At 41.6% G+C, this 16,200-nt stretch overlaps 1 protein-coding gene across 1 annotated transcript in view; it reads right to left on the bottom strand.

The window, feature by feature from the left end:
• Positions 1–16,200, bottom strand: part of Epha4 (EPH receptor A4) — a 144,948-nt gene that overhangs the window by 50,749 nt on the left and 77,999 nt on the right. Inside the window, exon 5 of the mRNA XM_004638166.2 lies at positions 8,925–9,263. Within this exon, the coding sequence (XP_004638223.1) occupies positions 8,925–9,263 (339 nt within the window). The remainder of the gene's footprint in view (positions 1–8,924; positions 9,264–16,200) is intronic.

Below are 16,200 nucleotides of genomic sequence, written 5' to 3'. Positions count from 1 at the left end.
AAGATCTGTCAATGCAGGATTAGTCCTGCAGAATGGATTTTGGCTTTTTATGGTTTTGGAAAGAAAGAAAGAAAGAAAGAAAGAAAGAAAGAAAGAAAGAAAGAAAGAAAGAAAGAAAGAAAGAAAGAAAGAAAGAAGAAAGAAAATCAAGCAAACCAAAGTCAACAGTTAAGGTGTTAATGTCAGCTTTGATAGAGTTTTGCTGGATCTTTTCATTGATGTTCCATGGCAGACCTGCTCCGGACTTTGTCTCGGCCACCCTGAGGAGATAATGCCTAATTCCGCCCCATGGAAGGACAACAAGATAATTGAGATGCCTACCTAAATAAGGCCTTCACTGCTCCTGTGTAGTTTAGTACTAATCTAAGGCAGACACTTATTTTCCTAATCTCCTGATGGCTTCTCCAGAGAGTGTCCAAGCTGGCAGTGGTGCTGCTGTAACAAATGCAATACTGAGACATGAAAAGGGAATCATAATTAGAAAGCCCAGTGCATGCTGGGGAGTGAGTATAGTTATGTAGGAATGAAGGAAAAGGAGTGCGGAGAAGTACTGTTCTCAGCCCTGAGAGTATAAATAAAACCTGCACTTTCTTGGAGTTAAATATTTACATCTCTTTAAAAATGCAACTTATGTACAGTTATTACTACAAGGATCAAATGACTAAACATTTGTCTCTGGTGCTCAGTCAACCTTGGGGTAATTCAGTAGTAGGTCCTTCAGGAATGGGTTTGTAGTGCTCACCCTGAACACAAAACCTGATGCCCAATGGGGATAGCTGTGCCTTTGAGTGTCTGCTTATGATCAAGATTGGTGAGTATGCTTATGAAGTACAGTGATGGCAACGGTGTTCTGCAGAAGCTAAAGTGCATTCATGCTCAGTTAAACTCAAGAGGTAGTTTTCCTTTTTGAAAAGGTTGTATTTCATGGTTTTAAACTGTGCACTGCATAGACTCTATCAACTACACTGGCAGCCCATCGCTGGACCAGAGCTGTTGTTGAGTAAACCACAGCATGGCTCCTCTAGCATCTACTGTGAGGATGCTGGGGGTTATGATTACGTTGGTACAGAAAGATCTCCAGCAGGCTGCCATTTTCCGTATCTTAACAATTGCGTACCAACAACTGAAGATTCAGAAAAGATAGTTCAGCAAAACTCTCTCAACAGGATTGCTTGACATTCTGTCCGAAGGATTTAAAAAAATGTGACTTCAGAAAGAATCGTCCATTACATAGATTTCCCTAATTCTACTGTTTGTTCTTAAAATTTCTTAGGGTAAAGAAAAATAACATAATTTACTGGGGATCAAAGCAAACAGGAAATCATCTCAGTGAGAGGGTAATATAAAAAAGCAGAGCATATGATTATTTAAGGAGAAAATTGTCTACCAGTGTCTGAGTCCCAAAGTGCTAAGAACATAGACTTTAAAGAGAATCAGGACAGCACCGTATCAGAGCATGTTTCTACATGATCTGTTCAAACCTGTGTCAATGGGAAAAGGATTTGTGGTTCAAAAAGGCAAAGCATGTTTGAAATCCTAATTGCTTTCATTAAAATTTTTTAACATAATCAAAACAACTAACAAATAACGTGTCTTGCCAGATATAAAATGGCTTCAAACATGAGATTAACCAAGGGCTAATCCACCACATCCTTTGCCTGCAGCACCGTTACTGCAAATGACACCAGGATTGCGACATCCTCTCAACCTTCTGATTGGCCCCCGGCCTTCAGGCAATATGGGAAGTCAGAGACCAGCTAACTCTTTCTGCAGAGAGCAAGATCATTAATGATGTTCGTCCCGTGGGCCTCTCAGCTGCAGCTACAAACTGTCCCTCTGGGGTGGGAAAGCCCTCTTAGATTATCAACAAATGAGTCCACTTTGGTACAATAAAGCTTGACTCAGAAATATTGTATTTTAAGTTTTATATAACCTCTGAAAGTCATGGTATATTTCTATCTTTTGATGACTTTTAGCCCTTCAGAAATACAATTATCATGCCTCCAAACAGCAATAGAAAAGCATGTTGGATTTGGTCCTTGAGCCATAGTTTTCCAAATCTGTTCAAGGACACACACACACACACACACACACACACACACACAGAGTACATTTGTGCTTCGCAAATACCAACATATCTTATTTTTCTTCCTTTCTTTTCAAGCTTATAAAAAAAAAGTCTTGGTCCCAATCCTATCTTATTTGATCACTTGAGTTTGGCATTCCGATGATTCTTAATTATTGACAAGTATGTTTTCTCTGATGTTCCTTTTGACTTGAAACCATATTTCCAGTCCTGTTCAGCATGGCACCTGAAAATAGGCCAAGATCACCCTCTATTCGTGACCTGATTTTTCAGTGTCCTTCACATCAGGCCATACTGGGCCTCCTAATATCTATTCTTTCTTCTGATTTCATTCCACTCCACTGTCATTATACAACACTTGCCTTATCTGACAACTGCGTTTTAACCTGGGTAGGAGGAGAATTTAGCACACTGAAGCTAAGGATGTTTACAGGGGCCCTTTCTAAAGCATCGTCTCTAAATGTATGTTTATAGTTTTGTAGGGTTTTTTTTTTTTTCAACCATAACCAGATAAAAATTACGTAATCTTCAGACCTCATAAAACCTGACTTCACCCAGCCTCCAGCACATTACCTAACCCAACTGCTCTAAGATTTCTCCCTTTCTCCCACCATTTCCTTGACGTTTTCCTCTTACTGTCTTGAAGACAGGTAGCAATTATACCCAGTGGGGATGAGAATTCCCACTGTTCCCCATTATCCCACTCAAATAACATAATATGTCTAATTAAAAGATGGCAGAGCAAGAGAATGGGAACTTACCAGTTGAGGAATAAAAGACAGTGTGCCTCTTGTGCTTAGTTATTTTCTTTTCTATGTTCATTATTTTGGTTTCATTAAATTTAGCACTACTTGACAACACTGGTTTGTTTTTACTGTAAATACATGTGTTAATCAACAAACAGATAGTGAATATCTGCTACTACATGCTGTATCGAATGTAATGCCACTTTATTACTGGGGTGGTTTCATTTTCCTTGTAGATTTCGTAATTGTCTAATCCTAGAACAATGCTGGTTTAACAAGCACCACCAGTTCCTGTGATGGCAAAGCAACTGGAAAGGGCTCGGCAGAGGCCCAAGAGGGCCCTTTAGAGCTGTCTGTCCTCCCAGAACAGCGCACTGTGCTCTCGGTGAGAGGCAGGACAAACGTAGAGGCTACCCTGGCTGTGAGTCACAGCCAAACCAGAAAATCACTGGTTGTCCACAGAGCGTTTATGGGGCTCACAGTCTTCACGTCACTACAAGATCGTTCCTCAGTCTTGGCACATAGGGCACCTTACACCTGAGAACTCGTCAAAGTGCAAGACTGGGTCCATTGTAGGATATTTAGCAGTACCCCTGAGCTCTGTTGCCTACATACAGCAGCATCAAAACTGACATTGCCTAAAACATGAAATGCACTTAGATGCTGCTGAACCTTGTAGGGATTAGATGCAGAAACCACCCGAGAGCCACTATCTCAGGCATGGAACTTCCCTAGGGTTTTCCATTCAAAATAATTATCTTGGAAAGTTGAGGGAATGGAGAGATGCAGAACTCAGACGAATTCTGATAATTCTGCTGGGGTATTTTTGAAAATATTTTCATGCTTGAAATTGCCTTTTAATGTTCATTTCTGGTCATTATGCTTGAGCTCTACAAGCTCCGTGCTTATAGCCGTGGTTGTATATTTGTACTCCTAGAATTTTAGAATTGCCAAAGATCTTAGAGACGAACATGGTTTAAATAATTAAATGATCAAACACTAGACTTTCTCCAAATGCAGTATTACACATCTTGCGTGACAGTTTCCACCTATGATGCCTCCAGAAGCTTCATGTCTTCACATGTTGGGTTTTTGGCAGGTGCCACTAGATGAACCGAAAGCAAAAGTCACTGTCAGGAGAAGGACTGACTGGCAGAGGTAGCAAGGACCTGGCGGGTGCATCTCTACGTTCCCAGCTCCAGCCCTCTCCTCACTCTGCTTCTTTTGGAACTGAGGATTGAACTCAGGCCCTTGCGCTTGGCAGGCAAGAGCTTTTTCTACTGAGCCATCTCCCTGGGCCTGCTCTCTCTGCTTCTTAAAGCAACTTTCCTCCACCAGATTCATGGCTTTGCAGAGCCAGCTAACCATGGACTGACTGCAAACCAGACCCAAAAGAAACCTCTCCTCCTTTAAGTTGTAAGCATCAGCTAAGGTGTCTCTGGAATAGGAAAGTGACTACGACACTCTGTCATGAGGACACTGTCACTGCACTAGAGAGCGATGATCAGGTCTCTCCTGTTAGAAAGTATCTAGAACACTGTCACAGACAAAATGAAAATCCAAAATGGATACTTCCTGAGGGTGCAGTTTGGGGCTAGCAGGGATCATTACTCAGAGGAGAGACTCATGACGACTGAAAACAAGCGCTTCAGGGGAATGAGCTGGTCTCATGGCTGCAAGTCCAAGCCGCGGCACCTGAGTGATGTGTGGTGAAAAACACCTCAGTAAATGAAAGCTGGCTGCTGTCACAGCTTTGTGGGGGAAAATATTCACAGTTCTGCTGCTTGGCCAGAAAAGCTTGTTTCCTTTACACAGGATTTCGCTTTCAGAGGAACACATGCTGCACTCATTTGCCTATGATGGTCCGCTTAAGGAAAAGTACCCGGAAGAAGCAAAGCCATCCGGAAAACAATCCTCCCAGGCCCTGGCTTGGCCATGTTTCATAAACATCAGGATTGTCTCCTCTTAAACAAAAGATACAAAAGTTGCTACAGAGGAAGATGCAGGTGAGGTTGGGTCTCATTTTGTTCCTTTTGCCTGTAATGAAGGACAGGGAGCGAGGGAAGAGCTTCCGTCTCAGGGTTTCTCGCGTTGTAGTAACTTCAGCTAGAGACAGCCCCCTCCGTCTTATCTCTTCTCCCTTCTCCCTCACTGGCATGGGAGTTGGGGGAGGTGTGACGCCCCAGCAGAGAATCCGACAAAGTACTACAAGATGTCATCAGAATGGCGCATAGTGTATGTTTAATTTAAAAAAAAAACAGAGTACTACAGTGAATGATATTGCCGTTACTCTTTCTTAACGCCCTCCCCCCACTTCAAGCACACCCAGTATTCTTGACTCTTTTTTTAAGGCACTGCTGGAAGTTCTCTTTTGTGTTTGTGTCTCTGAGGCATGATCAAAAATAGGGTGAATGCTGTTGCTAAGTTCAGTTCAATAAAACACAGGCTGCTAAAAACGTTACAGTTTGCTCTCCACCACTTTATTCCCTAGACTTGGCATTGTGCACCTTCTTTATCTTCCCCAAGTAAAAATGAGAGTCTTGAATCAATTCAGGACCTCAAGATAGCCACAACAATGCAAAGACATGCAGAAAGCTTCTAAAACTACTTCAGAGAGGTGCAAGAATAATGGGAGAAGTGAATTTATTTAGTGGGAGAGGCACAGCTAGGGGGATTCACAGCAATGTGTATTTTACAGTAATAAATTTTTTAAAAATTTAGATATTTGTCGTATTTTCCATCACACTTGTGACATCCCCAGCTTAGCCTGCTTTGCTCACGTCTGCCTTCTGACCTGTGTAGAACACCCAGCTCACCACACCAGCAGGGCAAGCTTTGTCCTTGCAAGGACTCTGGTGCCAGCAACTGGGTCCCAAGGGTCACTTAAAGAAGACTTCAGGGCCACAGACACAAAGATCACAATCCTCAATCCACTTATCAGCAATGAAGGTGACAGGTACCCCGATCTTCTGTGTCTTCTACGTGAATGAGTGGCCACAGCGCCTACGAGGGGAGCGAAGGAGTGCTACTGCCTCCTCAAGAGAAGAACTGCCTAAGAATGGTTTCCACAGCCAAGAACACACGCCTGTTCACTTCAGTTTCTGCCACTGGATGACCAAAGCCCTATGAAACTTGAATCTCTACTGCGCAGACACTCATACAGGTTGGTATGGGATAGGAATAGGAAGAATTCCAAGCTCAATACAATGAATTAACTCATAATTTTGAAGGAAAGTTTTTGTAGGAGAGTTCTTCAGGGTCTCTGGTGGGATCACTTCACTTTCAGATGTAGAGCTCACCTCTTCCAGTCTTCATAGTGGTGACCACAGGAAGAAAACTCCTTGGAGGATTTGTGCATATGGTTCTGTGTTTTAATATATTATGGAGGAGAGAAAAAACTTCACAAACACAGAGCAAAGGTAGAAAAGAACCATGACCCTCTTTGCCCTCCAGGTCCTCGCTGCTAACATTCATTAATTCTACGTATGAGACATCATCGCCAATAGAGGTCCTTAAGGAATTTAATGTAATGGAATGACAGGAACAACCGCAATTAGAACATAATTGTGTTTATGTAAATATACTTAGGGGAGCCTTGATAAGAGTTTATGGTTGCTGCGTTCACCCAGAATTTTAGCCTACATTATTAATTTGTATTATTATGAAGAAAGGGTTTGTTAATCAAAGATAACTGTTCCAGTGATTTTGAATTTGTGAACTTCGAATTACGGAATGGAAAATGAAGCAGCACTGTGCACACGTATAATTCTCTGCTAAGTGAGAAGCTTTCTGTCTGGCCACACAGGAGATCTCCTTATTGAAAGATTTATTTTTAATTTTGTGCAGCTTCCCAGCATTACCCTTCACAAAAATTAAAATAAGGAGAAGAAATTTTGTCCTAATCAGCAAACCTCCCAGTAGGTGGGCACTCCACAGCAGAGAGGGAAAAAGTCATTTTGTCAAAGGAATTACCTGTCTGCTTTTCTGCTAGATCTACTATATTTTTAATAGCATCCTTAACTTCTCTCTTTTTCTTTTTCTTCTTGCTTCTCTAGGAATGTTTTTGCAAATCTTCTTTTAGAGGATGTTTAGAGTGTCTTCTCTGCTCTCGGGACCTGCCTGCCTGGCACAGGTGGATATAATCTCTTGACTTGAGTCTTAAGTACATAAAGAATCATGGAAGCTTCCACCTAAAATCTGTGGGAGCAAAGCCTCTGTTCAGCCCATCTCCCAAGGGCTTTCTGCTGCCACACAGGATGACCAGAGACAGAATGACCAGAGGTCACGTTGCATAGCAAAATCCTCCACAGTTCCAATCCTAGTTTTCATTGCATTAGGAGACAATGTTCTTGGATGTTTGAGGATAGTCAAAAACGTTTAAGGGGCTGAATATGAGAACACTGACTAGGTCATAAACTACATGCTCCAGAGATACACAAACAGTCCTGAACCACAAGGGATCCTTCCAACTCTGACAGCAGAAGCACCAATGCAAGGTCCAGGGAGGGGTGTGTGTGTGTGTGTGTGTGTGTGTTGTCTCCATTGGGCACTGATACAAGGGTGGCAACTGTTGCTTGCTTGCCAAACTGTTTAAAAAACAAAAGGCTACTAAGTTAATCTTGTCTTTGTAGAAAACAATAAAACTAATGATCACTGACAGTTTTCATAATTTAAAAGTGCAAAATTAAAAGACAAAAGACAAATGATCTGCTCACGCTATACATGGGGAACAACTGCTTCGTGTTGTATAGCTGAAAATTCCTTAGTAAAATCTGCTCTTCCAGGCCCTGTTCAGAATATTCTTCAAGTCTTCACTTCAAAAAGAAATTTTTTTTATTGTACAAAATTCAATAGAAAAATCAAGAAATAATTACTTTGCATGGGTCTAGGGAATCCTTTTCAATATGCATCAATTAGTACAGGTATTTTCCTTAACTCCAGTACATTTACTAAAATATTCCTTAAGAATGAAGTGTCAAAGCAGGGTGTGGTGGCACATGTATATAATCCCAACACTTGGAGGCTGAGGCAGGAGGATCTCTCTAGTGAGTTTAAGGCCAGCCTGGGCTACAAAGTGAGTTCAAGTCCAGCCTGAACTAAAGAGCATCACAAAAGGATAAACCGGTGTGTGCTGTTTCTCTCTGTCTCTATCTCTCCCCATCCCTCTCTATCTCTGTCTCTCTCTCTCTCTTTGTGTCTCTGTCTCTGTCTCTGTCTCTATCTCTCCCTCTCTCACATTAAAAATAATAAGGAGCCAGCCATGGTAAGCATGTAATATGGAAATATTTTCGGGAAATAAATATAGATGAGAAGATCAGGAAGCAGAACCTCAAAAGCCAGATTGTAAAAATATTTGACATTCAAAATTTTGTGATAGCTCTGTGATTAACTCAGGAGAAACTTCAAAAATAGAAATGCTTTCCAGTCTTCTGTATTAAAAAAAAAGAAAAGATTAAGACACGGAGTGGATCAGCCATCCCCTTATTCCAAAGTCAGTGATCGATTCCAACCATAAAAGCGGCTGCAAAATTACTGTTCCAAGGTACACTTTGCTAGTGACCCAAGTATCTGCATCATGCTTCTAATAATGTCCCTGTTGGTTATTTGTAACATGTTACATTCGAGAACAAGACCAAGCTACAGCTGCAAGCGCATCTGTGAGAACATACAAGCAAATGCCAGCTCAGAACTCTGCATTCATAGACATCAACCTTACTGTCCTATGCAATCTGTAGGAGCTCTGATGACCAGCCGTGAGCTTTGTGATTAACATGGCAGGCACGAAGCTCAGCTCTGAGGGACTGAGCTCACCAGAGTTTGCCCTTCTGCAGCCAGATACTGTCTTATGATTTCACCTCCACTCTCTGGTACAGGAATTCTGTGTAACTAGAGCTCCGTTACTGCCCCCCTCCCAAAAAAGTCGTATTTGCAGAATGAATACATGTCTTTGTAAGTATATTTCACATTCAACATAATTTCTATGTTTATCACTGGTGCCATTTCTCCTGCAGAACATTAATGCTGCTAGCAATCACCATAAACCTTTCTCTGTACACTATCAGATCATGAAATAGAAAGGACTAGGTTCCTACCTGCTTGGTTGGTTGTGACAGTGACGGATACTGATTGGTCTGGGCTAGGATTATACTTGGAGACTCCATTCACGGCCCAGATCTCAAAGGTGTAGTTGGTGTGTGCAAGGAGGTCGGTGATGGAGACTTTCGTTGTTCTCAGGCCATTCTGCTGCGGGGTGTAGTGCACCCCACTTCCGCAGGGTCGGCACTTGCTGGGGTCACCAGCTCCACACTTCTTGCAGACCACGTTGTACGAAATGTCCTGGCGGCCACCTGTGCTCTGGGGACTGCTCCATTCCAAGTTTACTGATGTCTCGTTGACATTTGAAATCAAGTTGAGGGGAGCAGACGGTGGGCCTGGGGAGAAAAGAACGTATCATCACACCCAGAACTGAAATATCCCTCTGGAAGCTCTCAGAGTCTCTATTATTCTCTGCAGCTCTAGGAAGCAAGATGGGCCCACTTGGCAAAGAAAGCAAAAAGCAAAGAAGGCAGCAATAAAAGACCTGAAATAACAATATAAATATACGATAGAAGGCTGCTGATGTCGATGCTCCTCTCAGTCTTGTACACACGAGCCCAGCATCAGCTTCACCCAGACACATGAAGCAACTCTAAAGCAATGGACTCCACACCCAGGGATCCTTCTCTATGGGCAGGAAAATAAATAATTTATGCAATCTCTATCTTATCTTCTGAAAAATGGATATACAAATGTTATTCCGGCTCCCAGCACTACTGTGGGACTCTCATAAATTAACAGTTACAGACCTCTTTGGAAAACGAATTATGATGCATAAGTACAACATGTTGGTGATAGCAAATGTTATGGTTTTGGCCTGGATGTCCCCCCAAGGCTTTCTGCAGTCAGCGGGGAGGTTTTTTCAGAGGAAGCTGAATATGCAGTCTGTGAGTAATTCATAGTGCGATGCTGGCATTCAGGGTGGTGGGATTAAGAGTCAGTGATTGCCACTTTGTCCACTGATTGAACTGGCACTGCCCCAAAACAGCAGTCCAGATCAGACAGAAGTAGAAAGAAGCTGGCTTCCCCCTTCTGCTCTGGTTGATTTTCCTGTCTGCCACTGCTATGAACTGTTGCCCCGCTTCCACGCGCCACTCTGCCTTGGTACCAGCCTGTTATAGACTGAAATCTCTACAAACTGTGAGTGAAATAAACCTTTCCCCCTTTAACTTTGTGCTGAGTATTTTGTCTCAGCAATGAGAGAAAAGAATTAAATGAACAGAAGTGTACAAATAAATGTACCTCTACAGTTCAACATGCATGTTGAGGGTTGCATTGTTTATAGGTAACTAATGGGAACTGCTGTAGCATAGTGGGAGAAATGTCAGAGATACAGATGTTGAGATCCCAGCACTAGGCAAGGGGTTTCAGGAGCCCAGATATGGCCTTCTGCCCTTCAACTGATGAGGGCTGCACCAGACTATTCATAAAAACGCCTATTCTCACTGATGTCAGGGTGTCCAAAATGCGAATGATGGTGGTGATTATCACAAAATACAACAACTAATCACTAATAGCATCATGGTTCATTTAAAAATAATAAGATAACATTATAAATCTTTTATACACTAAGAGCCTGTGGCCTAAATTGCTATCAAGTGGAAGAATCAGTCTGGGAGAAGAAAGAGGAAATTTTCTTGGTCTAAGCCAGTTTGAAGGATACCTGTAACACTCTAATAAAAAAAACATTTCAACAATGTGACAGTTGGCAATGCAAAGAGATTCTTCCCATTTTGAACTTCCAAGTGAAGAGCCAAAATAAGCTTCAGTAAAAATTTGTACTTTCTCGATCACTATATCCACAGTAATGCTCAAATAGTTAAGAGGACTGCTATGAGAGAAATTATACATATTCCCCAGGCAAAAGAACTTTAACCAGGGCCTTGCCTAAACTTGATAGTTTATCTAGTCAACTGCAGTGCAACACATGGTTCTAAAGTACTCATTGAGAGAGAACTGGGGCAGGTAACCTATGAAGAAGGAATCATATTCGACATGTATCAGTTACTTCACAGTGATAAAAGGGAGCAGAGCACTTTGGTGACACCATTTCATATGGGAAATCCTCACTCACACAGCTTAACTGAAGACTTTATTTAAACAAGGTAAGCAGGTTTGTTCCAATATCCCCTGAGACTAATTACCAGCAACTTCTCTTAGCACTAAGATTGGTTCTGTATCCTGTGTATCTTAAGAGAAAACCTTTTAAAAAAAGTTTAACAAAATATTGTAATATGTGTGTTAAATAGAAGCCTACCTCACTAAGGTCCTCAGAGAGAAAATAAAAATTTTTTCCTTGTTTAGATTTCAGGATCATACATATGGGCCTTAGGACAATGGCTTCAATATAACAAGGGTAAATAAATGGCTTCTGAGTAAATGAACAGATATTTAAAATCACAAACTCTTGACCCACAAAGGATGTTAACATCTTTGGTCCAATCTCCTCATTTTTAAAACTGAGGGACCTGAGATATGAAAAGAGGATGCAATACTATTGAAAGTTCATGTATCCTAATTTGTAACAGAATTTAACTGATACCCAAAAGGACTGTCCCCATCCTGAACTATTTCTACTCTACCTCTGAGGTTTAAAGTCAGGAAACAAGACTGCCTGTGTTCAAGCCTGTTCACATTGTCATGCTTGTAACCATGGTGATGCCCATCATCCATCTGTAACTGATGCTGGCCATGGGTTAGCTGCTAAAGTGGGTCAGCCACTGGTTCTTATTTTCCTGTGACTTCCTGGGTTAAGTGAGAGTGACTCTGAAATCCATTAACCGGCTTGCCAATGGGAAGACGGTCCACTTTCACATGGGAAAATGTGACACAATGAATCAAGCATGGCACAGGCAAAAAGTCAGTAATTAGTATGTAGGATGTGGCACAGCAGTATCTAAACAGAGAAGAAATGGAGCAGAAAACTAAGCGGTCGCAGGACCCCAAGATCTAACACCGCCACTTGGAAAACAAAACACAAAGACGCTGAAAGGTTTTGCTCCAGACACAAGCACTGGCCTGGAACAGTCTTCCTACCTCGGCAGCAATGCTTAAAGGAATCCTTGAGGGTAAAGGCTCAAGGGAAGACTGACAACAGGATAAGTTTATATGTTTATGCTTTGCTCTCATAGAAAATGAAGGCTACAGGAGAGCAGGCCAGGAGCCTAGAAAGTGAGCTAGGACAAGGTCATGTGACAGAGAACAAGAAATAAGAAATGCCCACCCTGTGTGATTACATTTTCGGGTTTGTAGCCTGCAAAGACTGGGAAAAAGACCCACGCTTTACAAATTCATACCATCATAGACATTGCATTGTGTTTGGGGGATTGTGGTTTCTTTAACTCTTGCCAATTAAAAGATGATAAATATGTAACAAGTGTGCGTCTCATTTAGAATGAGAACCCATCTCTGCCCCAGAAAAGAAAAATGTGGTGTTCTGGAGAAAATAAGAAAAAAAAAAAAAAAAAAAAAACCAAAAAAAAAAAAAAAAAAAAAAAAAAAAAAAAACCATGGATTTGAATACAGCCCAAAGCCACACTGTGCCAAGAGTTATAATTAACAGCAGCACCTTAAAACAATTAGCTGCAGCAATGACTAAAAAAAAGAGCAAACAGGCATTCTCACATGAGCTCCTCCAACCAAGCTTCTAGGGGCAACGCCCTTAACTCTTGGATGATTTTCTCTTCCACTTTTATCAGTACGGTGTCTGGATACTTAGGAGAGTTCCATGTGTGGCACAGCGGCTGCCTTTCTCTTCCACAGTACACCCACCTGCCAGTGAGTTTCCAGTTCAGCTGCAGTAGGGCCTCTGTATCCAGGGATTCCAGGCCCATGAGCTGAACCAGTTCGTTCAAAGTATTACTTCAAAAATTGCACCTGTGGGTTGGCGAGATAGCTCAGCGGTCTCAAGTGCCTGCTTAAGCAAGCTTAGGCCTGTGCACGGTCCATGATTCCAGCCCCGGCACCACATGCTGTGCCAGCCCCACCCTCAGGGTGGGCTGAGCCAGCCCCCCGCATGCACCTGTACTCAACATGCACAAACTACTTTCCTGCCACTATTGTCTAAACAATGTAGTGTACCTACTGACCTAGCACTTGCATGAATTAGGTCCTGTGAGTAACGTACAGATGATTTTAAGGGAATGGAAGATGGATGTAGGTTATGCGCAAATACTATAGCCTTTTAAGGAATTTGAGCATCCCTGGGTTTTGCCATCTATGGGGCTTCTGGAGCCAATCCCACCAGACATTGCGAGACAGTTTTATAAGGTTTGTAATACAGAGATCACTTTATGAGTTGGTCTGATTTTCTAGTCTCCATGCCTGCTGATAACACATTAACATCATGAAGTGTTTTGGAGACCAAAGTTTTATGCTTTTCAAATCTACCCACTACTGGGGCTGGAGAGATAGCTTGGCGGCATAAGCACCTGCCTGGCAAGTGCAAGGCCTTAAGTTCAAGGCCCGAAATTCAATCCCCGGTACTAAATACCATGCCCAAGACCTTGTATCAAACAAACAAATCTAGCCACTACTAGCCTGAATATAACCTGTCAGCATACCCTGGGTATAGCACTGCTGCATATCTGTTTCTTATTTCTACATCCTGCTTTGTTTGTGACACCTTAAGGAACCTGCTAATTAAGGCACTGAGTCCATATCTGTTTCTACCTCTGGTCTATGTGCTCTTCAAGAGAATTAACGTTTTCATCTTTTCCCAGTGTCCAGCTTAGACAAAATCCAGTAAATGATGGACCTGTCCATAAATGAAGGAATCAATCAATAGAAAAAGAATGAAGTCCTATAGTACATCTTGATACCTACTCACCTATAGTACTCTGAAATGTGTGAGTTAATGCAGACTTCTCTGAGTTAAATCTGTAATGGTCAGATTTTTGCATAAATTTTAATAGCATTAAGTCTATAAAAGATGGGGGGCTGGGGAGATGGCTCAGTGGAATAAGTGCTTCCCTAGCAAGCGCAAGGGCCTCAGTTCAACCCCTGGCTCCACCAAAAAAAAGTCTATAAAAGATGGTCTGAGTATAAGTAGTTTCATTCAAGCTCTTCTTACTAGAAAAAGCAGTAGCAAAAGTTGCTGGTTACTTTTTCTGTGTGGTTTGTGGGGGTAGAGGGAGAGGGAGAGACAGACAGACAGACAGACAGACAGACAGACAGACAGACAGACAGACAGACAGAGAGATACAGAGAATTCATTGATTCATTTTTATACTTTGCTTCCCTGATCAATTCCTGGATAGTAGAAGGAGGAGGGAAGATTAGAGGGAAGGAAGAAGAGCCTACGGGAGAAAGCAATACAGAGACACCTGTACTAGATAGAAGGACAGGCCCCTACTTTGTCCTGTTTTACTAGATGATCACCTACACCTGGGATGGTAAAATGTGGGCTCCATCAATTAAGGTTTTGCCAAGTTACGAAGTTACGACCAACTACTACAATTTTGCTTTCTCCACTCTGGTTTCAGGTGACAGTTTACTTAGGCATGATGCTAGGAAAAACATTCTTACCAAAGAAAATTATTTCTAACAGCTCAAAAGGAAGGTTGGCATTTTCCTTATTACCCTTTATGGAGCTATGTATTTCTCTTCCAATTTTATGTTTATCACCAAAATTAAGGTGTTTTAAAATACAAATCAATCAAATATTGAAGCACATTTCAGGAGAAAAATATTCTTTCTGTTCATTTTGGATTGTATTTCTAAATCTCCCACAGCATTCACATTTAGGTGCAGGACTTTCTCACTCTGCAGGCCGCAAGAATGGGGTCTGTATGTCAAGCTGCTTAAGTTTCCAAGTTGAGAATGCCCTCAGAATTTCCCATATAATTCAGTGATACAAATAGTAACTGTATTACCAGAAACAACAGTAAAATGTAAAACTCCTTGATTTATGAATGGATCAGTCATCAGCATACATTCTCTATAAGGAAATTTTACTACCAGATAGCAGAATATTTTAGACTTTATAGGCCATATGGTCTCAGTAGCAACTACTCAACTCTGCCATCGTACCTTAAGCAGCTACAGATAATACCTGAACCAGTGAGTATGGCTGTGTTCCAAGGAAACTTTGCAAAAATGGACAGCAGTTGAAATTAGCCTTCCAGACCATGGTGTGCTAGCCAATGCTCCAGAAAAAAGGTGAAAAGATCCAGTAAGATGCTGTAGGGTGCCCTCACAATCTTGAACATGATTCTAGGGATTTTAAATGTACCCCAAGCCTGTATAAACAACTTGGTCCAGGATCTCATGATGAACATATCTGTGGAGACTTTGTAGCAAGCCCTGGCTTTCAAAGCCCAAGATACTCAATATTTGCACTGACTAAGGAAGAAAACCAATGCATGAAGTACGATAGCAGATTTCCTGAGTTTCCCACTGCTTTGACTGAGACATGCAGGGTACCTCTCGCCACCATGGATAAATTAAAAGAGCATCCATTCCATTCAAAGGTGTGAACTACTTTCTGCATCACACAGTGGGTACTGCGAAAAGCGTTACAGTGGATAATTATTATTTTCTAGTGGAATGTCAACTTCTATTCGCTTGGCAGGAGTTTGACAGTATGAAACCCAAAAGAAACTATAGCCAGAATATAGCAGGTGCAAAGGACTATTATACCATAGCCTACCATAAAACAGCTTATCCTATCTGATATCACAAAGGAGATCTTAATTTTCTTTAATCAAACACATATGTGCTTTTCTCAGGGGGGAGAATGTCTCCTACAAATGAACTGTACCCTAGCTCAAGAAACCAAGTGACTGTAATGTTCAAGAATAGTAATATCCCAAGCATGAAAGAAAACTCTAGTAATTCTAGATATCTTAATTCATCCTTCCTGTACTTTACACAAGAGTTTAATTCCTGAATAGTTTAGAGAAAATACTTGGTGAATTACCTGAGGATTTAGAGCAGACCTGTGTGTGCATTGCAGTATGTACATATTCACACAAACTCTTCTTCCACCTTAATGAGGTCATTCAAGAACTATCAGCTAGCACTGAATCTACGGAAACACATCAATGTCTCCCATTTGAACTACTGTGGTAGGCCCATTCCCTGGAAAGCCCAGGAGAGCAGGTCCTGGTATACTTCGCCAGCTGCTTGTATCACTTGAGTCAAAATTTCAGGAAACAACTGAAACTTCAGAAGATAGAAATCTGCTATGATCTTTGGATGAGAAAGTGTATTTCACAGAAAAGGATATATAATGTGCCACATTCACCTGTAAATTCTATTTCTTTTTTTTTT

This window comes from Octodon degus, unplaced genomic scaffold, assembly GCF_000260255.1.
Source record: "Octodon degus isolate 3935 unplaced genomic scaffold, OctDeg1.0 scaffold00096, whole genome shotgun sequence".
Classification (NCBI taxonomy): Eukaryota; Metazoa; Chordata; class Mammalia; order Rodentia; family Octodontidae; genus Octodon; species Octodon degus.
The sequence above is the reverse complement of the archived record's forward strand: the minus strand, read 5'-3'. Positions and strand labels throughout refer to the sequence as shown.